We start from the raw sequence: 23,704 nt of genomic DNA on the forward strand, positions 1-23,704 counted from the left end.
GTCTTTGGTGCTGGAGCACCAGACATACTCCTGACATTTCAAAACAGCCCCCAGAAACACCCTGACAGTTTTAGGGTGTTTTAAATTCAGTATTGCTTTTCATGGAGTCTGAGTAAACAGAAAAAGCTGACCCTGAAAAATAAGTCATTTAACATCAGTTTCCAGTGCCAAAGAAATACAGGACACTTCCTACTGCAGAATATTTTGAGAGACAACCACCAATGTACCATGGAGATGGAAAGGAAAGTGGTGCATGTCTAGAAATCTCCTTTCTCTGCCTTGGCTTCCTTTCTTCCTATTTGATCACTTGGCTGCTGGGAACTTGCTTTCCATCTAACATTGCTCTCCTCACAAGCTCCTGCACACACTCTACCTTTCCTGTGTTCCTCCCTTTCCTGTGCTCCTCCCAGCACACCAGAAATTCTCAGGGCACAGCAGACAGGCCTGGGGACAGCAGGGTTTCATACCCATTCTCACCTCAGCAGGTCTTAAATATACAATGGTTAGTGCATCATCACAGAAAGAATTGCATTATCTGCAGTTAGTAACCTCACAGACCTTGAGGCAGCACCCAACCCTTAGCAGCCCAGGGGTACCAGGTCCAGGCACTTCACCAAGAAGTGTTGTTCTGAGGGTGCCTTGCACATGCTCAGCCCCACAGGCAGCAGCTCTGCCTGGGACACTCAGGCTGTCACAACAAAGGCCCCTTGAGAATTAACTGTGGGACATGTATGCCCATTTGCACATCTGCCTGTGTGCAGAAAAATCTGGGAAGCTTTAGCACACACATATCAGCTGGAGGTCTCCTTTGCAGCATCTCAGGAAGCCCTGGGCACAGGGGATTGATATGTGTGCTGCCAGTGGCCAGCACAGTTATCCACAGGTACGTTCACATGGCAAGCTCAGACAGTGATCAGCACAGGTGGTTAATCATAGAATCATAGAATCAACCAGGTTGGAAGAGACCTCCAAGATCATCCAGTCCAACCTAGCACCCAGCCCTATCCAGTCAACCAGACCATGGCACTAAGTGCCTCATCCAGGCTTTTCTTGAAGACCCCCAGGGACGGTGCCTCCACCACCTCCCTGGGCAGCCCATTCCAATGCCAATCACTCTCTCTGTGAAGAACTTCTTCCTAATATCCAGCCTATACCTACCCTGGCACAACTTGAGACTGTGTCCCCTTGTTCTGTTGCTGGTTACCTGGGAGAAGATGCCACCCCCCACCTGGCTACAATGCCCCTTCAGGTAGTTGTAGACAGTAATAAGATCACCCCTGAGCCTCCTCTTCTCCAGGCTAAACACCCCCAGCTCCCTCAGCCTCTCCTCATAGGATTTGTGCTCCAGGCCCCTCACCAGCTTCGTTGCCCTTCTCTGGACATGTTCCAGCACCTCAACATCCTTCTTGAATTGAGGAGCCCAGAACTGGACACAGTACTCAAGGTGTGGCCTGACCAGTGCTGAGTACAGGGGCAGAAGAACCTCCCTTGTCCTACTGGCCACACTGTTCCTGATGCAGGCCAGGATGCCATTGGCTCTGCTGCCCACCTGGGCACACTGCTGCCTCATCTTCAGCTTACTATCTATCAGTACCCCCAGCTCCCTTTCCTCCTGACTGCTCTCCAGCCACGCAGTCCCCAGCCTATAGCGCTGCTTGGGGTTGTTGTGGCCAAAGTGCAGAACCCTGCACTTGGCCTTGTTCAATCTCATCCCATTGGCCTCTGCCCATCCATCCAGCCTGTCCAGGTCCCTCTGCAGGGCTCTCCTACCTTCCAACAGATCAACACCTGCTCCTAGCTTGGTGTCATCTGCAAACTTACTGATGCTGGACTCAAAATGGGCTGAAAATGCAGACATGATCTGACTTACATCCAGTGGTAACTCTGCTCCACTCAGCAAGTCATTCCCAGAACAAGGGCTCTGGGTATTGACGACTTCTGAACTATGCCTTTCCTATATGCCTTGCTTTGGGAACCAGGGCTTGCACCACAGACCTTCTACGGGACGTGTCGCAGCCATGGGCTTTGTCTGCATCAGCCAGCCTCCAGTTCCCAAGGGCAGTCTTGGTGGGAAGGGTCTGGTCTGGTTAGCTAATACATTCCTTCAGTGTCAAAACACAGCCAGCTGCCACCACAGAGGCTTACAGCTCCTCGTACAGCCCTGCAAGATACTCATCTGCATAGATGTCAGAGCACATTACAGAGGCAGGAGATGCAGCCTTATTTTCTGTACCAGGGTGGGGGGCTGTGCTAGTTTAGGGCTAACTGGAATATTTTAATGAGAAAAAATAGATTATAGGCTGTGAAAAGGAAACAGTGTTGATGTCTACTTCTCTCATAGGCTTGCTGAGATGTATAAAAGCAAGAACACAAGCATAGATAAGGGTGTGTCTGTGTCTCTGTCTTGGAGTCTGTGCTTTTTCTCTGCACCCTTATGTATAACCCAAAAAATTCTGCTTCTAACCCCCCTTGACAATCATCCAACCTCACCTTGGACATAAGGTATACTCTGGGATAGGGTAGAGGGATAGAAAGAAGGTGGAAGGGTGGTTGGGAGCCCCACCTGGGGACTCTGGTTTCTGGGGGGGCTGCTGTGTTTCTGTATTACCTTTAACTTGTCTATTTCTGTCTATAGCTGTAAATATTGTAACTCTCTGCTTGTATCTTGTGCTAAGCTGTGCATATAAAGCTTCATTCCTTAACTTCCAGCCAGCTGAGTCTAGTCTGGATGCTTTCATAAAAGTGGGAGGGGTGGGGAACTCCCAAACCATCACAGGAGCATGTAATTTTCAATGCCAGATTTAACACAATGTTTTATCAGCATTCTATGCCAGATCCTTATGCACAGGAAAAGCTTAAAAGAGCTAAAGCATCTCTGAATATGAAAAATGAATGTCCAAAGCATCTTTGAGTCTAACGCATCATATCTAAAGCATCTTTGAATATGAAAGACTTACTAAAAACTATTTTGGATCTTACTCAAGGTATCTGTGCTGGTTTTGCTGCTTTCTACAGCAGAGGAGAAACCCTGTATGTTTTTGAAGTGCTTTGAAAGTACCCAGCAGTGTCCCATTCACTTTCCTCAGCTCAGCAGCCCCACGGTAACAGGTACGCCGACAGCAGGAGCCCATGCAACGATGTCAAATTACAGGGACAAAACCACAGAGCCAGTGTAAAGCTCCATCTATGGTGCTAGGACAGATGTCTCCCTGCAGAGACTTTGCAAACACTTGGTGAAGAGGCTAGTGCCAGCTACCTGTCTCTTGAAAGAGGGCCTGGAAATTACCCACTTGCAACAATGAGTGCAGGGGATTTCACAAGCAGCTTGGTGCTGAGTGTATTCAGGTGCTTATGCAAATCCCAGCCAAAGTAATACACCTCGTGGGACACCAAGGTACAAAACACAAGCTGGAAGAGAAGATGGAATTTAAAATCCCTTGGCTAGCCCTTAGGATAAAGGAGATTTTCGATCAGAAAAAGCTATCAGTCCAAACAGATGCCTCTCCAGAAGATGGGAACACATCCCACCAACAGCATCCCAAGGTTTGGCAGCATAGCTATTTTTGCATGTGGAAAGATACTTTTCATGTGTGTCTCTATGGCTACTGGAAGACCAGATGGTGTGTGCTGACTCAGCACAGCAAGATGAGAACTTGTTTGTGCTTGTGTTTCTCAGCATCACATTAATTAATGTGCTGGTGTCCTACTCCCTTAAGTTTCAACCTTCTCTTTCAACATTTGTCCAGCTGTGCTGAGCCAGTCTCTCCTGTCACTTCACCACTGGTGCTGCAAGTACAAGTTCTCCCTTCTTCCATTAGCAATACTGAAAGTGGCACTGGCAAATCACTCAGGACAATTTCTTTGGCAATGAGCTGTCCAAGACAACAATAAGAAAGTGGAACGAGGCTGCTCAAGGCTTTTAAGACCCTTTGGTCCAACCAGTTCTGCAGACCCCTCTCCTCTGCATGTCTCTGTCTCAAATGACAGTCCAGAAAGCATCCTGCCCAGCCCTTCCTCCTCTCATGGGCTGAAAGAAGGCTGTTAAATACAAACAGCACAGTTCACACTTCATGTAGACAGGCTGTTTTCATGCCAGTTGCTCAACCTATTACTAATGTTTTGCTGGCTACACATTTGTCTTCTTGCAGCCCGCAGCAAAATCCACTGGGTGTAGGAATTTACATTCCAGGATGATGGCAAACATTTTTGAGTGCCACTTTTTAATGGCACACAGATTTCTGCTGAGGTTTAGCTAGTCTGCACCAGCTCACATGTAACTGTATAAAGGATCAGCTGCATAAGCAGCCAAAATCTGCAAAACCAGCCAAAGCAGGAGTAAAGTGGTAGAAAACTGTAGGAACAGCTGCAAAAGCAGCCAAAACAGGGGTGAAATGATGACAAATGGACAAACCCATGGCTCCTACCCTTCTCCCTTCTTTCTGATCCATAACTTTAGAGGAAGAAAAGCACTGTTGGAAGTGGGACTGCAGTTGTGCCTCCTCAGGAAGACAGAGGCAATAAGCCCACGCAGACATTGGTTTTCTCCTTTCCTTTTTTAAGGCACTTTACCCACAGATCAAGCATCTGACTGGCTCCTCCCAGGTTCCTGTGCTGCCTCACCTTGCAAGGCAAAGCTGCTGGTTCCTGAGCACATATGCACTAGGGACAGTCAGCCCATTTTGGCAACCCCTTTGGGCTTCTCCCCATCTTATCCACTGGCACATCCCCTCCGTGCACTTACTCAGGCCTGTTGCATTCCCGTATCGCCGTCTTTATGCCACCGCCACAGGTCCTCGAGCAGGTCCCGAAAGGGCTCCAGGTCCCCCAGGCTCCATCTATCACAGGTGCCTCTCGCTCTTTGGGCACGCACATCCCAAACCGGCAGTGCTGCATGGGCAGGAGAGAGATGGGAAGAGATGAGTCTGAGCTGCTTCTGCTGCATTATGAGCTGACCACTGGTGACCAGCCCAGACACCAGTACCTGCCATTACTTATTTAGAATCAGCCAGGCTGGAAGAGACCTCCAGGATCATCCACTCCAACCTATCACCCAGCCCTAGCCAATCAAATAGACCATAGAATCATAGAATCAACCAGGTTGGAAGAGACCTCCAAGCTCAGCCAGTCCAACCTAGCATTCAGCCCTGGCCAATCAACCAGACCATGGCACTAAGTGCCTCATTCAGGCTTTGCTTGAATACCTCCAGGGATGGTGACTCCACCACCTCCCTGGGCAGCCCATTCCAATGCCAATCACTCTCTCTGACAAGAACTTCCTCCTCACATCCAGACTAAACCTCCCCTAGCACAACTTGAGACTGTGTCCCCTTCTTCTGTTGCTGCTTGCCTGGCAGAAGAGACCAACCCCACCTGGATACAGCCTCTCTTCAGGTAGCTGTAAACAGCAGTTTGCTCTGCCCTGAGCCTCTTCTCTTCCAGGCTGCACACCCCCAGCTCCCTCAGCCTCTCCTCACAGGGCTGTGTTCCAGGCCCCTCCCCAGCTTCATTGCCCTTCTCAAGCACACACACAATACAGCAAAGATTTTGCAATCAAAAGAAGCTTGACTTCATCACTTTTTGTCTGTCAACCCCATACTTTTCATCTCTCTGTACACTTCAATGAAGAACTGGAGGCAAGCTGCAGACTCTATGGGATTGATTTGTGGGAAGGTGACTTGAGGACAAGAGCAACCAACAAATATCCCCTGTTTACTGATGCCAAACAGCATGGCAATGCTTGTGGCACTGACTGTTCAAAAAGCTGCTTATCTGATTTCCTGGAGAGCAGCAGGAGCCACACCATGACATGGGAGAAGACAGACAGTAGGGAAAAAAACAGGGAAATCTCAAACCTCCCCACAGCTGTAGGAAGAAAGGGAAACTTTCAAATTCAAAGGGCAAATAAAACAGAAAAATGAATTCCTCAGTCCAAAGGAGTTTTATTTTTTCACTCAGCCATAACATGAGACTTGCCAAGGCCTGGACAACACTTTTGTTTTCCAGCTCTAACTCTTGTTTTCTTCTGTTTGGAAAAACGGCTTAAATGATCTTGGCAGGTCCCCATCCTCTGCTTTCATGGATAGGATGCTTTTATTAAATGATGTTCTTTCATGGTATGTTTGCTAGTTCAACTACATGGACTTCTGGAGAGGTAAGATGTAGGGAAGTCATCTTCTGGCTCCATCAGAGTGCATGGAGAAAGTGCCCACAAGACTCATGAGAGCAAGGCTTCCCTCTCACTGCACAGTGCTTGCTGAAGCAGATCTAAACCCAGAGATACTCTTGTCTGCTGGGAGATGCCCAAATCTTTGCCATTACAGGAAGCCCAAGCATTGCTGAGTGCCCACAGATTAGAAGAAGTTAAAAGTTTAAAAAAGAAAGCATATAATGCATCACTAAAATATTCTCTTGCAGTATTTCTCCACATCAGATACTCCTCAGTCAGGGAAACCTCTAATGATCTTTATAGGAATGGGATTGAATTTACTCACAGAACACATTTTTCCATCCCTTTTACTAACAGCAGGACGAGGTTGTGTTGAGACACATCATGAGTTCTCACCTTTTATAGACATCCTTATGAAGCACCTCAGAGAAAGCCACCCAGGAAAAGAGAGCAAACTCAAGCTGTCCTGGGGGTTGTGCACCCAGCCCATGGGACACAGGCTCTGCAGCATTTGAACACCTATTGCCCACAGTGGTTATCTTGCCAGGCTGCTCTGCCAATGAAGAAAGCTGACCTTGGGTACATTGCCCTATGGGCATCGCTTGCAGCACAGCTCAACAGCTCATAGCGTGGGCCCTGAATCTGGCATTTGCTCAGAGCTGAGCCTGCTCTCTAGGCTGCAATGTGCCTTGGATTTACTTTTGTCTGAAGATTTCATTCTCCAGAGAGAAACTGGCTGGAAAATGTTTGCTACAGTCAAAGGCAGGAATAAAATAAGCTGAAATGCCTGTCTCTTTGCTGCAGGACAAATCCTCACGATGCACAACTCCTGGCATTTAGAAGGGTTGAAAAGCTGCAGGATGAGCACTCCTCTGCCAGGCCTGCAAAGGGACAAAGAAGTCTGACAGCTATTATCAACAGACCAAAATACATGACACCAGTCCAAGAGTGCTGTCCCAGTGGAGAACTTCTTGCAGCAGTGTTGATGCTCACAGCTAAATATATAACCACAGTCATGCTTGGCACCACTGACCCAGAGAAAGACGACTGAATAGCTAACTAGTGAATACAGACAGCTAACAGACCGTGACATGACCTATGTGTCTCCCATCTGATGGTTGAGAATTAACCAGGAAATCACCTATATGCCTTGATTTCATTAAGAACTGGGGGTTTGGAGTGGATGGCAGTTTAAGGGTGAGGGTGGAAGCAGCTGTTTTAGATAAGCAGCAGGATGATCTTAGGGCAAGGCACTGGTGTTTCTTAGGAGCACACTGTGAACAGTCTGGCTGTGCAACCTTTGTGCCTTTGCATTTTAAAAGTAAGTTCTGTGTCGAGTTACAACAGAAAAACTAAACAGCCTGCCAGGGTTCTCCTTCCTAGGAGCATACAGATTAGAGTGCTGAAGAGAAGAAAAGAGGTTTTGTCTGGACCAAATTCAAAACAACTTTGACACACAGTTGAGGAGGAGAGCAATGGAAGGGACAGGAGACACTACAACAGACTTTCTTTTCCTTTGTATTGCCACTGGAGCCCCAGATAATTCACCAAATCCAGCTCCCATCCCTGGGCTGACTTTAGCTGAATAGATTAGCAGGGGGCAGACAAGTGCTCTGAAGCTTCATGCATGCATAACAGATACGCTACCTGCTGCCATAAGGCAGGAGAAAGAACTGAGTACTATTCGGCTACTCTTCTTTTACTCTTCTTTAACAACCCTGAAAGCCACAAGAGATAGAGGCCCAGGTTTATGACACTCTTTATTTTCTTTCAGTGGGTTTCTTTTTTCCACCTAGCAGCACACTGGTGCCATGAAACACTGTAAACCATCACCACTGGGGCTTGCCACCCAAAGGCCAAACTCTGGGCTGGGCTTATTGCTGGATTTAACAATATCATATTCAGCATCCTCACATGCAAAATATGCACAAGTTAATACTCCCTCGTTGGTTCAAGAGTAAATGTAGAGCCTGGTTAAATCTACATCCCAGTAATTTTAGCTTTGTTTTTTCTTTTTAGCTATTCAGGCTCCCTCATTTCCAAAGTTATCTCCATCAAAAATAGCATGGTGTTCTCTCCATCTGCCAACCCATGTACCACAGGCTCTAAACACGCAGACTTGAGGCACAGCATTAGTCAGCAAGCAGCAGCTTGATGGAGCTCCTGGCCACAGCAGAGTACCAAAATAGTGGAATATCAGAATACTTTTCCAATGAAATGCACTCCAGTCTCACAGCTCAGAGCTTTGCAAGCCCAAGTAAACACTGAGGAGGAGAGAAAGCTTATGATGATCCAAACCTTCAGCTTGATTTAGACCAACACAGATACAAGAAATACTCTGTAATGCCTTTCTGTGAGAACGAGTTCAAATGCCCCAACACAAGTGGCCTTCATCAGCTTTTCTCAAGAGTCAACCTGCTCTCAGCTGAGGAATCATAGAATCAACCAGACTGGAAGAGACCTCCAAGCTCAGCCAGTCCAACCTAGCACCCAGCCCTAAACAATCAACCAGACCATGGCACTAAGTGCCTCAGCCAGGCTTGGCTTCAACACCTCCAGGGACAGCAACTCCACCACCTCCCTGGGCAGCCCATTCCAGTGCCAATCACTCTCTCTGACAACAACTTCCCCCTGACATCCAGCCAGATCCCCTGGCACAACTTGAGACTGTGTCCCCATGTTCTGTTGCTGCTTGCCTGGCAGCAGAGCCCAACCCCACCTGGCTACAGCCTCCCTGCAGGTAGCTGCAGGCAGCAATGAGCTCTGCCCTGAGCCTCCTCTTCTGCAGGCTGCACACCCCCAGCTCCCTCAGCCTCTCCTCACAGGGCTGTGCTCCAGGCCCCTCATCAGCTTTATCGTCCTTCTCTTGACATGTTCCAGTACCTCAACATCTCTCTACAATTGAGGAGCCCAGAACTGGACACAGCATTCAAGGAGTTCAGGTCACAAATTGTCTGAATTTGTGGAGTGAAAACTTTTTGCTTACACAGTCTTTATTAAGAGCCATGCAGATGGACATAGTCTTTTGCATGGCACAGAGGAACTGAGGAAGTGCTAATCTGCCTCATTGCAGTTGCTTGCATATCACTCTGGCCGTATCCAAAGGTACCAGAAGGTTTGTCAGAATAGAAATTCAGCCTAGTTTTTTGGTGTTTCATGAAAATAGTAATTTCTTAGTTTCCAGTGGTAAGCAGACCTCAAGCTTGCAGACTGAGAAGTCGAAGACACGAAGCCTTAAGTCACAGAGACTCCACAGATGCCTAAGCTTTATCCTGACTCTCACAAAAGGGGCATTTAAACTGGCAGAGGGGAGACTGAAACTGGATATTAGGAAGAAGTTCTTTACAGTGAGGGTGGTGAGACTCTGGCACAGGTTGCCCAGGGAGGCTGTGGAGCACAGAATCACAGAACGTGATCTTTGATCACGTTCTGTGATTCTGTGCTCCACAGCCTCCCTGGAGATGTTCAAGGTCAAGCTGGAAGAGGCCTTGAGCAACCTGTTCCAGTGGGAGGTGTCCCTGCCTATGATGGGGGGGGGGGGGGTGCGCTTGAACTGGATGAGCTTTGAGGTCTCTTCCAACTAAACCATTCCATGATTCTATGATTTTCCATAAAAGCAGGTGCACCAGGAAATATTGGTGCACCACTGGCTCCAAAAAGTAGCACGGGGAACCACATCTCTAATGCATGTTCTCCACAAAGGTGTTGCCTGCATTTTACCTCAAGAAAGGAAGGCAAATGAATACATTATGCCCATTGCCTGGTGTCATGGAACAAAGGACTTCTCAGACACATACAACAAAAGACTAATTACCAAGGAGATTCTGCCTGAAATAGCATCCAGATATTTCTATTAAAACACATTTGAAAGACTACAAATTACGACACAGACTCTTTCTAAAGGCAACTTTGCTGATCATTAATAGCTACAAAAGCAATTTTTAAAGCTGCACCTTGAAGAGTAACATCACTTTTTTCTTTTTTTCCTACCAGATCCAGATGGAGAATATTTTTGTTCAGGCAGAAATGACAGAAACTAGTTAGCATTTTTCTCTAAAGCTTCAGCATCTCACAGCATCACAGTGTCACAGTATCACCAAGGTTGGAAGAGACCTCACAGATCATCAAGTCCAACCCTTTACCACAGAGCTCAAGGCCAGACCATGGCACCAAGTGCCACGTCCAGTCCTGCCTTGAACACCTCCAGGGACGGCGACTCCACCACCTCCCCGGGCAGCCCATTCCAGTGTCCAATGACTCTCTCAGGGAAGAACTTTCTCCTCACCTCCAGCCTAAATCTCCCCTGGCACAGCCTGAGGCTGTGTCCTCTTGTTCTGGTGCTGGCCACCTGAGAGAAGAGAGCAACCTCCTCCTGGCCACAACCTCCCCTCAGGTAGTTGTAGACAGCAATAAGGTCTCCCCTGAGCCTCCTCTTCTCCAGGCTAACCAATCCCAGCTCCCTCAGCCTCTCCTCGTAGGGCTGTGCTCAAAGCCTCTCAATAAAAGAGAAAAAGGAAAAATCCTCAACTACTTCTCTACAAATCTGAACAACTGAAAACTAAACACTTATTGTCAAAACCACAATGCCAGCTGGAAATTAACATTGCACATGGATTAGCATGTCCAGAGAAGGGCCACTGGGTTGATCAGAGGGTTCGAGCACCTCTTCTATGACAACAGACTGAAAGAGTTGGGGCTGTGCAGGCTGGAGCAGAAGAGGCTCCCAGGTGACCTTCTTGTGGCCTTCCAGGATCTGAAGGGGGCCTACAAAAAAGGCTGGGGAGGGACTTTTTAGGCTATCAGGGAGTGACAGGACTGCGGGGAATGGAGCAAAGCTGGAGGTGGGGAGAGTCAGGCTGGATGTGAGGAGGAAGTTGTTGAGCATGAGAGCGGTGAGAGCCTGGACTGGGTTGCCCAGGGAGGTGGTTGAAGCCCTGTCCCTGGAGGTGTTTAAGGCCAGGCTGGGTGAGGCTGTGGGCAGCCTGCTCTAGGGTAGGGTGTCCCTGGGCATGGCAGGGGCGTTGGAACTGGCTGCTCCTTGTGGTCCCTTCCAACCCTGAATTATTCTATGAAATGTAAAGTTTCTGTGAATTACTGCCAAAAATGTTCCATACAGAAAATGTCAACTCCTTCTCTGTTGTACTCTGAAGTTGTCAAGAAGAGCAGCCAGTTGGCGAGTTCGCGTTACACAAAGTTACTAACTGCTCACAGCACAGAGGACATGTCTAATAAAAGCCTAGAGAAGCTTTGCAAAAGCTGTTCTCAAGAGTTCACTCAAGGGCATTAATTTAGAAAGAGAAGCACCCCAGAAGGAATACCTACTTTAAACAACATTATGCCAAGCAGTTGACTTGAATCCCGTTACCTGGGGTAGAGCTGACCCAGGAGCATCAGGCTTAAAATACGCAGAGCTGTTTTGGGCTTCCCCCCTTGTGTGTTTGAAGCTGTGCCCCATACAGCTGGCCACGAGGGTGGGATGATTCTGACTGCTATGATTAGCCTGAGCCCCAGGAAGCAGAGCGATGAGGCAGGAAGCAGAAGGTGTTACAGACCTTTCCAGGCTCACATTCTGTCCCGTCAGCCCAAGGCGTGTGCTGGGTACGACATCCCTTGTGTGCACCATCGATGTTAATGCACCAAAGTCGTCGACACTGCATCTGCTTGAGTTATTGAAGAGACAGGAAGAGACACTAAATAAATACAGCCCAGCTGCCTTAGCAGACAGAAGATCCTTTCTGAAATTATCCCTCTAAGACTTATCATTAACTTAAAAGCTTGATAGCTCTCTCTTGGGCCTCCCATTCATCCAACCCCACGAGGCCTTATTTTGCTCTGGCAACACAAGAAAAACCAAGGTGTGAAATTCCACTTACCATGTAGGGGCACACTTGAGATCCAGGCCCAAAAATCAACTCACACTGTTTGTTGACGTCATAAATCAGCCCCGGGAGCTGCTGAGGCAATGCGTAAGTTCTTGATGAAGGTTCATCAAGCAAGCATTCCCCATAACCAGTACTACAACAGAAATCAGGGAAGGAGTGTTAAACAAGAGGTGACAAGAGCAGAGCCCATCGGCGTGTACCTGAGCTAGCCTTAGGGCATACGCACACCACATCTGCCATATAAGCGCTACAACAGCTACCCAGGCTCAAGCACAGGAGCACAGGAGGGTGCAGTACCACCACAGTGCCTGTGCTGTGCTAATGACCATCCAGCACAGTGCAGTCATCTACTCCGGCAAAAGCATTTCTGAGTGTGCACAACCCACATTTAGCTGCTGAGCAAGCACTGGCACAGAGTTAGAAGGAAAATCACTGATGTGCAGAACCGTCTGAAGGACCCAGCTCCGGGATTTGCCAGAACACCATCATGGCTCTCATTCTGCTCCCCATCACAACACACAGGAAGGCATCACAGCAAAATGGGCGATCACTGTGCATCAAACTGACCCGCAGGCTCCTGGAACATTGTTCCCACCATGGACTAGTGCCAGGGCTTTATCTTGACCTGTGAAGCAGAAAGGCAGATTCAATCTGCCTCCTAAAACACAGCTCCATATCTGGGCCACAGGGCTTGGAAAACTCACTCTTCAGGTTCAAGGAGAACATACATTCCTTAAAAGCAGTATCCACGGGGGAAGACTTATACTTTCCCATAAAGAGGCTGGCCCTTGCCAGCTTATCATGAGGCTGAACTGGCAGGGACCGGATACCAGGGGTACATTCCTGCTCTATGTAAAGGATGCATGCACAGACAAATCCTTCTGATTTCCTCTGAAGGCTGAGCGTTAGAACTTCCAATTAACTGAAGAACCCCACGGGATGCCTGCACTTGCAAAACCAGCCCAACACATCCATATGCAAAGCCTTACTCCAGAAATTCAGTGATGTATTTCCTACTGCATTTTGACCACATCCAGGGATTGGTGTAGAAGTTCAGTGTTGGCGCCATGACATGCTGTTGATTTTTACCTCCATCTTCTTTGCACTTGTGATTGTCATCATGTGGCATGTTAAAGCTAAGAGAAAAACAGCAGTGAAAAGTCGAGTCACTTTAAGTGGCAACTATCAATTATTTAGCATAGCAAGAACGACATGATCCAAACACAGGCAAACACATGGATTTTTCCTAGATATCTTGCTGACAGATATTACAGAATAAAAGTATTAACACACACACACAGAGATTCACAAGTGCCCATGAGCATTGCCTAAATAGGGCTCCTAGCACTTGTCTGCAAGAAGCTACACAGCTCCCCGTTAAGCTCTCCCCACGGTGACTACAAATACTTAGCCAGACGAGTCCTTGAAAGAGCCTGGAGTAAGATACAATTTCAGCTGCAGTTTCCTTTTCAGCTGATGCTTGTGAATTTGCAAGCAGGCTGGGATTTGGCCCAACATTCATAAACCCAGCAAATTCTCTGAAGTGGAGCCAATGAGCCAAGAGTTGATTTGTGGGGAGCACATTTCTGAAGGAGACAGATGATGTGAGCCCACCAACCAACGCTGCCTGCAGTCCCTCGTGTACATAGGCAGCACTCCACGCTGGCTGCAAAATGCCTCCTCCTATCGCAGCAGAGTACTATAGGCCACGCTGACCCTGCGTGTCTTGCCTGAATAGGGTTGCAGTGGGGACAGATTTGGCTCCTCTACTTTATGTGGTAGGTTTATCAAATGCCATCAAGCATCAAGCAGAGCAGAAACCCACGTGAAGCTTGCAGCACATGACATATTGAAGAATGTGGCAAGCACGCTAACGGAGACAGAGCGGCTTAAAGTGCCTTGCTGTTTGAAGTGGAGAACGGGAAATGACCCGGTGTGATCCTGCGTCCCAAGGCTGGAGAGTTTATATCCCATTAAGATTACCTCCAATGAACCACCTTTTTGCTCTGCTCCCTGTAAAAGAGCAAAGAGGCATTTCCTGCTTGGGAACGCCGCTAAACCCCTCCGGCAGCTCTGGGGCAGCGTTAGCGAAGGAATTAGCCACAGGTTAGGTGCGGGGAATGCCAAACTGTTAGGGACTTTCTGTCAGGAAATCTCATTTAAACAAATACTACTGTGGATAAAAATAGACCTTCTGAGCCAGTACTCCGTGAAGAAACAGGGAGTTTAAAACAATAAGAGATCTGTTCCCAAGAACTCATCCATTCCACACCTACAGTTCTTCATTGCAAACCAGGCGTGAGGTGGTTTGGGGCTTTACCAGCTGCCTAAGAGATGCAGCTGAAGGGTAATGGATTTTTCTCACTACCACTCTCAAAAAAAAGTCAACATCAGTTGAAAGATTTCCACTGGAGGAGGTGCATCTCTTTCAGCGATGTGCAGGAGCATCGGATTTTCCCTCTTGAAGTAGCTGAGGAGGTGGGCAGCCTCACACAGACATCCCAACCACCTGCTTGATGCCCTAGATAAATCCTGCATTCACAAAGAGCTGCTGTGCTGCCTCCAGCAGCACCATGCATGGGTGGTAAGATGAGCTGTGGCAGGCTGAGGACCTGCTTTTGGAGAAGACTTCACACCCAAAGGCCAAATGAGACATGTCTGTGCCTCTTGCCTTGGTCCCCTCCAAAGCTCCTGGCAAGTCCCAGCTCCAGCCCAAATCCTGCCTAGTCTTAATGGCTTAGCCAGGATATCATGTCTACTGGGGCAGATTCTGCTGATAGCCACATGTAGATGTGAGAAGATGCAGTGATTTTGTTAGCTCTCCTCCCTTGCTTAGTTGCTTAGGCTGTCACTCAGTCTCCTCAATTGTGGGTCTGCTCATTTTGCTGCTTCCAGAGAGGCTCTGGAGCATCCAACCTGCTCCCAGGCACACCACTGCTTAGTCCTCCTCAGTGGTGCATCTTCTAACCAAGTGTATTTATCTCTTCTCAAATAATTAGGCTCAGCAGGTACCAAGCCCTAGCCTGGCTGGCAAGCTCCAGCTAGCATAAATCTTGGGCTATTTAAATGTAAATGTATTTACATAAAACATACACATGGCCAAGTTCATGTGCTATTGTGAAAGCAGTGCTCAGTCCGTTATCTTCACTAATTGAACAGCTCCTGTATGGGTCACAGACTGTGCCCAGCTCTGCCAGACCTAGGAGAGAACAAAGAAGTTTATGAACAAAAGAAATATCATCCACAGTTCAGCACAGGCAACTAACATTGTCACTACAAAAAAAAAAGGAGTTATTGAAAGACAAAGGAAAGATTATCCTTACCCAAAGTATCGCATTTGTCGTGCGCTCTACAAATATCCTGTCTGAAAGCAGAACAGACCTGACACGTTAATGTTCAATGCAGCAGCAAGTTAAGGTACAAGCACAACAATAACAACATCCAAAAGCAATCCTTGGTCCTTCACAGACCTTCTTGTGCTGGTCTGCCACATTTTTTTTCAGCAGAGTCTGAAACAACTCCCTACCATAGTCAGTGTTTCATCACGTGTTGAACCCATGAGCAGACCTTGGACAGCTTTGAACCTCTCCAGAGTCATCTACTGCTATGGTAGATGCATTATCCCAGTTCTGCTCAGAGTTAAACTGCTCCCATAATCGCAAATTACATCCACATCAGAACCCAAACACCTCACATGGCCGTGGACATGAAATGCTCACAGGAGGTGACACACGCCTGGCCACAATCTTGATGAGGGTATTCTCCATACCTGGTAACAAGCACAGCCGTATCATGCTGAAGGTGACTTCCTTCTGGGTGGTTCTGGGATTGCTGCCACTGGCAAAAGTTTTTCAGTGTTGTCTGGGCATTGTAAGATATGGCAGGACCATCCTAATAAGCAGCACAGCACATAGAGAGCAGGCATTTTAATTACTCATCACAAAACTTGCTACAAATGCCACTGTGAAACAGAAGGTCAGGAACATCACTGCCATTACCTGCTCATTATGTATCACCACCAATTTCACAATAACAATATTAATTAAATTCCCAATGCTTGGGTCTTTGTAGATAGAAGCCACCTGTTTAAAAAAAGAAATAGGTTATTGCTAACATTCCAGGAAACAAACAATTAAGACAAAATACACATTTTTCACTTTGCAACTGGTTTTTCACCTGAGCCCTCCTCAGTACTCTGATGTTTGGAGAAACCTCCTGCCAGAAGCACAGTTTTGGAATGAACCAAACTTGCTGTTATTGCAGAAACCCAACACTTCCTTGTGCTTTAGCATGTCTCACCAAACTACAGACATAGAATCAGTCAGGGTTGGAAGGGACCACAAGGATCAGCCAGTTCCAACCTCCCTGCCATGCCCAGGCACGCCCTACCCTAGAGCAGGCTGCCCACAGCCTCATCCAGCCTGGCCTTAAACACTTCCAGGGACAGGGCCTCAACCACCTCCCTGGACAACCCATTCCAGCCTCTCACCACTCTCATGCTCAACAACTTCCTCCTCATGTCCAGCCTGAAGCTACCCACCTCCAGCTTTGCTCCATTCCCCCCAGTCCTGTCACTCCCTAGGAGTCTAAAAAGTCCCTCCCCAGCTTTTTTGTAGGTCCCTTCAGATCCTGGAAGGCCACAAGAAGGTCACCTGGGAGCCTCCTCTTCTCCAGACTCAACAGCTCCAACTCTTTCAGTCTGCCCTCATAGGATAAGTGCTCCATCCCTCTGATCATCCCCGTGGCCCTACTCTGGACACGCTCCAGCATCTCCACATCCCTCTTGTAAAAGGGGGTCCATTCTGCTCTGAGATACAATGGCCACCAACCAAGACTCTCAAAAGCAGCTCATTCTCTCAGATGCCACAATTGGGCATAGACAGTTTTAGATCTCATATTCACTGCACTTCTACCCTCAGACAGGATGAAAGTCCAGTGAGATAATTATGTTGGATACTCATTTTCAGTCACTCTCTACCTAGAAAGCTGCCTGTCTGGGGACAGCGCTACTGTATCCTACTACCAGTACTAGGTACTACTAAAATGCATATCCTCCTCCTGGAAAGCCAACTACAGCACTATGCTAAGGATCAAGATGACCTGCTCCTTGCAACAGTAAGGGAATTCAGGTAACCACATAACCTACCAGCATCAATCCCTTGGAAGGCATAGTCTCTGAAGTAGTTTTCTACTTCAGCTGCTATTTCACATGGGCTTAAAGAAAAAGAAGACTACAGCTTGGGGACTTAAGGGCCACTGATATTTTAACTTCTGCCTGAGGTTCAGAAAGCTGGAGGGGAAAGGTGTGGGAAGGATTAGGAAACATGATGGGTTTGCAAAGGAAGAGGGTATTAGAAGAAATTTCTTCACTGGAAAAGTTACTAAACACTGGAGTAGGTTCCCTAAGGAGGTAGTTGAATACCCGTCCCTGGAGGTGTTTAAAAGGTACAGAGATGTGGTGTTAAGGGACATGTTTTAGTACCAGATGCAGTACTTAGATAATGATTAGACTCTATGACCTTAAAGGTCTTTTCCAAGAGAAGCAATTCAGTGATTCCCTGAATGCAGTGTTCCCTAGCCAAGTCTCACCAAGCTTTACACTAATCTCACCATTATCTCCATGCCTAGCCAAGGTGAACTGGTTAAGACCAGAGCAGAAAGGGAACTTTGTGACCACTAGAAAATGATCTGTGGGTGAATCCCTTCCCTTTAGTTGAGTACTCACTATTGACATTAACGTCAAGACATAGTGCTGTAGATTGGCTCCATGGTAGGCAACCATCCTGCTGTCAGCCACCACCATCACTTCCACAAAGCGAGGGTAGGAGAGGAAGCGCTTCGTTCGCTTGTGGCTCCTCTTCTCACCGACCGTCCCAGTCTTGTTGCTATCCACAGAAAGTGAATTCATTTCCAGGCTATGCTTCAACATCTCCATGTCTGACAAGATGCTGCTTTCTACTCGCTGTCTCCTCCAGTGTTTCTGCTTGTTCTTTTTGTGACTGTGGTCATGATCTATGATTAAACAGCAGAGAAAACCATGAAGTGAGTTCTGGAGTGGATACAGTAAATGCCACATGCATGTAATGTCAAAATACCTCTTTACTTCAACAAATCAACTGTTGCTCCAAACAGCTGAAGCCTGTGGAAGCCCACTAATAGAACACATCATTTAAGGCTTTTCTTCTTTGCAAAAGCAACCTTATGGAGGCCAGTGGCACTTGAAGGCAGACATTCACGCATAGGCTTCCTGCAGCAGAGCCGTCCCAGGAGGGACGGAGCCTGGGCTGCAGCGCAGTGTAACACGATGTGAGCCCAGTGATGGCAATTAGCCACCGCAGCGGCAGAGTGAGGATTCTGGGCACGTCCAAGGTGGCCAGGAAACCACAGGAAACAAAGGTCCAAATCCTGTATTTCTAACTCAGGCATGAAGGACGGCAGGATTTGGCCTTCATAGCCAAGCAATTATATATGATTTATTTCTGTCTCTAACAATAACACGGCTGGGCTTCAGTTTCCCCCCTCCTTTTATTATTCTGTGCTAGAGGAATGGTAAAGGTCATCTAATAGCACAGCTGCCACTGGCTAAAGAATAGAATTCAGGAAGTTTCACATATACTGCTTTTGATATTCAATTAGGCCAAACATAAAAGCAGCCTGAAAATATACTCCATGCTGATACAAAGACGACAAAGTGAGGAGGGAGAACAGGCAAATAAAACATATGGAACGTGTACAATTAAGATTTACCATCTGATTAGTATGTAATTATAGCATTATTTAAATGTAAGAGGAAAAAAATCAGTCTTATTTGATGCCATTTAATTTTTAATCAGTTCATCATAGGAAGTAGCTAATTGAATGTGATTCATCCATGAGAGACTGTTCGCTTCTGCATTTAATATAAAGCCAGATCTGAACTACTCATCTAAGACTCCAGGCTACAGCCCTCACGCTCTTTGTAGCTTTAGTTTAACTTCGTCATGGTGCTGAAAAATATCACATTTCCTTATCTGACCCACTGAGTAGGTTAGAGGAAGCATAATATTAGGGAACAAAGGAATATTCAACGCTGAAACAAGATCGAAAAGATAGGAAGCTTCTTGGCTGTTTTTCCTGTGTAGTTTCCTTTTAGGATATTTTGTAATAAGTTCCAAAAAAAGAAATATAAAACACATTCTCTGACATCAAGGCAGGCAAAGGAGGTCGGCCAGCTTCTACCTATCTGGAAAAAGACACTTATCTCTCTGCCTTGGGTGTAAATAGGCAATAGAGCATTTAAGAATGAAATCCTGTTTACTTTGCGCTACCTAAACACCACAAACTCCCCTTCCCCAGCATAGCCCAGACCACCTTAATACAGCAGAGAGTCTGCAGTGATTTGTGTAAGAATCTGAGAAAGCCAATGGCATTTGCAGTTATAATTGGATTGCCCTAGTTCCTCTGCACTAATCAATGCCCTTGTGTTGGCAAGGTTGTGCTCCCATGCTGGCATGGCTTCGTGGGCAACCGTGACATTATCCTGACGTGGTCAGTGCCAATCGGTGCAGGGAGCCGACTATGCATATGAATAACTTAGAGGTAAGAAGACAACCAGGCCCAGGAGAAAGTGCTAACCTCAACCCCTCTGCCAGTTCCCCTCCTCTCTGCGCCCTCAGCCAGGCACTTGAGTGTCCCTTTTAAAGAACTAACTTCCAAAAGAAGTGAGTGCTCAAGGAAAAATATGTTAAGGATGGGGAGATGCTGAACAGGTAATGAGTGGGGCTAAAGGTAAGGCTGTGGTGGGAAGACCACTGTAACTTTACAGACCCTGAATGGAACCTGCAGCCAGCCTGACGGAGGGAGGTTTGATGGCAAAAGAAGAGGAAAAAGGAAAGGATTCTTTGAAGAGGCACCTGATACACAGCAAGTGTTTGAAAGAAATCAACTGTCATTTGCCAGGCTTGCACTGAAATCCTGCAGCTAGTACCACATGCTCAAAAGAAACCCTCCAACAACCACCCAAAACAAAGGGGTCCACATGAAATACCAGATCTGGTTTTGAGACTCCCCAGCCTGACTGACCACACAGGAGAAGCAGAGCTCAATGCAGCCATGTATGCCCTGCACAGAAGAGAATCTACCTTCCTTTCTGTTGCAGAGATCTGACACAGTGCCATAGACTCACACAATTACTGAGGTTGGAGAAAGATCCTTAAGATCCAGTCATGAAGTGACACTGTTAAGCATCACTGCAGTACCAGTCAACTTCCCCAACCCAGCACACAATCAAGTCAGCCACATCACTCCTTCAAAAACCAACACACCTTTTTTCCAGGTGTGAAGTCACTCACAAGGCCAGCACACCACCCAGACAAGTCACACACAGGATGTTTGCCAGCCTAGTTACTGTAAAACCAAGCACAAGCTAGTGGGGATGCCTTGCATGCAAAGCCATTCTTGGACTCTGACAGCAGGGAACTGTTATCTTCACCCATCTTTCTTGCATGTAACTACACCCAGAGATGGGGCAGAGTCACCTGTAAAAAATTAACCACTAATGGCAGTGCACTGCTCTCAACCCATCCATAGAGCCCCACCAGTGCTAACGGGAGTTCCCTACAGGCGCTGCCAGTACTCCATGTGTCTGATGCTGTTGACATCTCGCCACAACAGAAATGTCCCCACGGAATGCTGCAGCACACTGTGATTTAATCAAGCAGAAGTGAAAATCTCACTTTACATAAGAAAACTGTGATTTTGCAGTGGCAGCTTCCTACTGCCACACACAACACCAAAAAAGGGTGTGATAATTTTCACTGAAGCATAGAATCAGTCAGGATTGGAAGGGACCACAAGAATCACCTACTCCCAACTCCCCTGCCCTGGGCAGAGACACCTCATACTTGATCAGATTGCTCAGAGGCACATCCAGCCTGGCCTTAAACACCTCCAGGGACGAGGCTTCCACCACCTCCCTGGGTAACCCATTCCAGGGTCTCACTACCCTCATGGTGAAGAACTTCTTCCTAACATCCAGCCTGAATCTCTCCACCGCCAGCTTTGTTCCATTCCCTCCAGTCCCGTCATTACCTGACAGCCTAAAAAGTCCCTCCCCAGCTTTCTTGTAGGCCCCCTTAAGATACTGAAAGGCCAAAATAAGGTCACTTCAGAGCCTTCTCCTCTGCAGCCCCAACTCCCTCAGTCTCTTCATAGCAGAGCAGCTCCAGCTCTCTCATTACCTTCACAGCCCTTCTCTGTATACCTTCCTGGGCATCCATATCTCTCTTGTAACAGTGGCTCCAGAACTCCAGGTGGGGTCTCAGCAGTATGGAGTAGAGGGGGAAGATCACTTCCCTCACCTTGCTGCCCACACTGCTCTTAATGCAGCCCAGGATCTGGTTGGCTTTTTGGGCTGCAAGAGCATACTGATGGCTCTTATTGAGCTTAAATTTCTATCCAGTCTTGCCTTTTGTGGTAGTTCGAGGGGTACTAGGGTCCCTCTTAAGAAAACCATAGAGACCTGGGCCCATCCCAGAGGAATGGACCTGCTCATCCCAGGATGTTGTAATACTGTTGTTCTATTCCATCTTCTGCTATCAGCTTACAGGCCAGTGCCTGGCAGATACTCTTTCCTCTTAGAGTCACAGAATCATAAAATCAATCAGGTTGGAAGAGACCTCCAAGCTCAGTCAGTCCAACCTAGCACCCAGCCCTGGCCAAGCAACCAGACCATGGCACTAAGTGCCCCAGCCAGGCTTGGCTTCAACACCTGCAGGCACAGCGACTCCACCACCTCCCTGGGCAGCCCATTCCAGTGCCAATCACTCTCTCTGACAACAACTTCCTCCTCACATCCAGCCTAAACCTCCCTTGGCACAGTTTGAGGCTGTGTCCCCTTCTTCTGTTGCTGGTTGCCTGGGAGAAGAGCCCAACCCCACCTGGCTACAGCCTCCTTTCAGGTAGCTACAGACAGCAATGTGCTCTGCCCTGAGCCTCCTCTGCTGCAGGCTGCACACCCCCAGCTCCCTCAGCCTCTCCTCACAGGGCTCTGCTCCAGGCCCCTCCCCAGCCTTGCTGCCCTTCTCTGGACACCTTCCAGCACCTCAACATCTCTCTTGAACTGAGGAGCCCAGAACTGGACACAGCACTGCAGGGGTGGCCTGAGCAGTGCTGAGCACAGGGGCAGAAGAACCTCCCTTGTCCTGCTGCCCACACTGCTCCTGAGCCAGCCCAGGATGCCACTGGCTCTGCTGCCCACCTGGGCACACTGCTGCCTCATCTTCAGCTACTCTCTACCAGTACCCTCAGGTCCCTCTCAGCCTTCTCCTCCCTGCCTATTCTGCCTTCACTCCTTTGCTCTGGGCAGAGCATGTCCCTTCTTATCTCCTGGTCTGTGGGGCAGATGGCTATCAGCTGGCAGGGAACTGTGAGCTGCTGCAGTAGCTGGAGGGATCCTAGGTCCCCCTTAAACAAAACAGATGCCCCTCCCAGAGAGATGGACCTGCTCATCCCAAGGCATTGTAATATTGCCATTGTATTCCTTTTCTGGTGTCACAGCTTCAAAGATAGTGCCTGACTTGACCTCTGCCCTGCTCTCTTCCCTGCTGTTCTTGCTCCCACTGCTCCTCCCTGAGAGCAGAGATTCTCATGGTTCATGGGGAAGTTGGCAGGCAGGGAACTGAGCCACTGAGGCCTTGTAGGTCCAGCTGGGGAGGGCAGTTTTGTTCTACCCTCAGGCCAACTGAGGGGTAGAGGATTCCAGAAGGCCTGTTTGGGCCCAATAGGTCTTGGTCTGATGGATGTGGCCCAGCTTGTGAATGTACTTATTCTACCTGATTGCCTTTTGTTTGCATGCTCTTGTAGATAGAACCTCTCTTTGAACTTCCAATCAGTCTGCAGTGTCCTCATTCCTACTCTTGGGGAGGGGTAAGAGTCATAGAAGGGTTTAGGTTGGAAGGGACCTCAAGGATCATCCAGTTTCAACCTCCTGCCATAGGAAGGGACACTTCCCACTAGAACAGGTCACTTATCCAGCCTGGCCTTGAACACCTCCAGGGAGGTTGTGGAGCACAGAAGCACCCAATGTGATCAAAGATCACATTGGGTGCTTCTGTGCTCCACAACCTCCCTGGGCAACCTGTGCCAGCTTCTCACCACCCTCACTGGGTGCTTCTGTGCTCCACAACCTCCCTGGGCAACCTGTGCCAGCTTCTCACCACCCTCACTGGGTGCTTCTGTGCTCCACAACCTCCCTGGGCAACCTGTGCCAGTGTCTCACCACCCTCACTGTAACTTCTTCCTAACATCAAGCTTCAATCTCCCCTTTGCCAGTTCAAACCCATTTCCCCTCATCCTGTCATTACAAGACCTTGTCAGTAGTCCCTCCCCAGCCTTCCTGTGGCCCCTTTCAGAAACTGAAAGGCCACTCCAAGGTCTCCTCAAAGCCTTCTCTTCTCCAGGCTGAAGAGCTCCAGGTCTTGTAGCCTGTCCTCATAGCAGAGCTGCTGCAGCCCTCTGAGCATCTTCATGGCCTTCTCTGGACCCACTCAGATGAGTAGAGACAAAGACTTTGAGACCATGCAAACTACAGGTCAATAATTCAATCATTAGGCATGTTTATACACTGAGTCAACAGCTAATATTTAAGAGGCAGCTAAAAGGCTGCTGGAATAAGATC

At 47.9% G+C, this 23,704-nt stretch overlaps 1 protein-coding gene across 3 annotated transcripts in view; it reads right to left on the reverse strand.

Annotated features, from left to right (window-relative positions):
* The window catches only part of ADAMTS9 (ADAM metallopeptidase with thrombospondin type 1 motif 9), a 120,436-nt gene that overhangs the window by 78,869 nt on the left and 17,863 nt on the right, over positions 1-23,704 (reverse strand). For 2 of the 3 annotated variants that reach the window (XM_064157013.1, XM_064157015.1), the window contains exons 4-12: positions 17,774-18,060; positions 16,047-16,130; positions 15,818-15,939; positions 15,372-15,412; positions 15,142-15,247; positions 13,038-13,184; positions 12,040-12,181; positions 11,719-11,826; positions 4,742-4,887 (exon numbers count right to left, since the gene is read on the reverse strand). In XM_064157013.1, the coding sequence (XP_064013083.1) occupies positions 4,742-4,887; positions 11,719-11,826; positions 12,040-12,181; positions 13,038-13,184; positions 15,142-15,247; positions 15,372-15,412; positions 15,818-15,939; positions 16,047-16,130; positions 17,774-18,060 (1,183 nt within the window). The remainder of the gene's footprint in view (positions 1-4,741; positions 4,888-11,718; positions 11,827-12,039; positions 12,182-13,037; positions 13,185-15,141; positions 15,248-15,371; positions 15,413-15,817; positions 15,940-16,046; positions 16,131-17,773; positions 18,061-23,704) is intronic. The other variant, XM_064157014.1, reaches the window with a different exon arrangement.

Source organism: Pogoniulus pusillus, chromosome 16, assembly GCF_015220805.1.
Source record: "Pogoniulus pusillus isolate bPogPus1 chromosome 16, bPogPus1.pri, whole genome shotgun sequence".
In the NCBI taxonomy this organism is placed as follows: Eukaryota; Metazoa; Chordata; class Aves; order Piciformes; family Lybiidae; genus Pogoniulus; species Pogoniulus pusillus.